A 1339-nucleotide genomic window follows, 5' to 3' on the forward strand; every position below is an offset into this window, starting at 1 on the left:
TTGGCTGCTTAGAAATTAAGTGTTAACGAGCAGTTGGACAGGTGTACCTAATAAAGTGGCCGGTGAGTGTATATAACACACATATATGTGTTTATATATTTATATAGTTTTATATATATTTTATATATTCATATATATTTATTTACATATATATTATTACATTTATATATTTCATCATATATAGTTATTTATGTATGTGTGTGTTATAAATAAAGATTATTATTATTATCATTATTAAAGAGGAAATTAAAGTGGGCGTTCACTGTTGTCTGTATGACCCGGACCCGGAAGTGACGCCTCAGCGCGCCGGCCCGTCTGTCTCCGCGTGTGTCTGGTCTTGTTGTGGTGAAGCCAGCATGGCGGCTCCTCTGGAGGTGATCGTGAGCTGCGACTCCGCAGCGCAGATGTGGAACAGCACCGTGTTCGACCTGCACAGCGGCTCCAGCCTGCTGTCGTACCGGGGCGGGAACAGCGCTGCCCGGACCCTCACCGTGCTCCGCGGGGAGTACCTGCTGTCCGCGCAGCTGGGCAAGAACTTCATCAATGTGTGGGAGATCCAGAGGAAGGTAGACCAGACCAGACCCCTTCACACCAGACCACCTTTACAAAACACTCGATTTAACCACTACACCAGTAGACCTGACCGGACCAGACAACCCTTTACAAAACACTCTGTTTAATCATTGCACCAGACCCCCTTCACAAAACACTCGATTTAATATTTGACCTCGCCTAAAAAAACACATACCCACTTCTGTAGTGAAATTATAAGACTCATTATCAACCAGTTGGCCTGCTGGTGAATTCGGCTGGAAAACATCTACCCAACTTTATTTAGAAATGATTCGTTTTAATCACAGCACTTTGATGTAAAACTAATAATTCAGATTTAGGAGGTAGGGTACTACAAGGTGTTAGAGGTACCAACGGCCACACACAGAGATACTTAATTTATCCTGAAGGAAATGAAGGTGTCCAATAGCTTACACACAACATACATACACAGACATATGACACACACACACACACACACACACACACACACACACACACATACTATAACAATGCAAAGAAAGATATCCATGGTGTTCCCTTACAGTAAAGTTAGATTGGAACATGTTTAAAGGAGCAGTGTGTAAAAAATGCAGAAAGTTGTAATGGTATCATAGTGGAAAAGAGTGTCTATATTAAATATTCAAGTACAACAGAAAATACCCCAAATCACCAGTTCTGCCAATCTGCCTTCGTGGTTGGTGCAGACTTCCTGTTTAGGTTAAAGGAGACTTGACTTCATTATTGTTGTTCTTGTTATTATATACATATAAATATATCTATAAAT

At 41.0% G+C, this 1339-nt stretch overlaps 1 protein-coding gene across 1 annotated transcript in view; it reads left to right on the top strand.

Annotated features, from left to right (window-relative positions):
* The first annotated feature begins 300 nt into the window (after positions 1 to 300).
* grin3bb (glutamate receptor, ionotropic, N-methyl-D-aspartate 3Bb) overlaps positions 301 to 1339 on the top strand; it is a 28534-nt gene continuing 27495 nt past the window's right edge. The window contains exon 1 of the mRNA XM_034882090.1: positions 301 to 566. Coding sequence (XP_034737981.1) covers positions 357 to 566 — 210 coding nt within the window. The 5' untranslated portion in view covers positions 301 to 356. The remainder of the gene's footprint in view (positions 567 to 1339) is intronic.

Source organism: Etheostoma cragini, chromosome 9 (genome assembly GCF_013103735.1).
Source record: "Etheostoma cragini isolate CJK2018 chromosome 9, CSU_Ecrag_1.0, whole genome shotgun sequence".
Taxonomy (NCBI): domain Eukaryota; kingdom Metazoa; phylum Chordata; class Actinopteri; order Perciformes; family Percidae; genus Etheostoma; species Etheostoma cragini.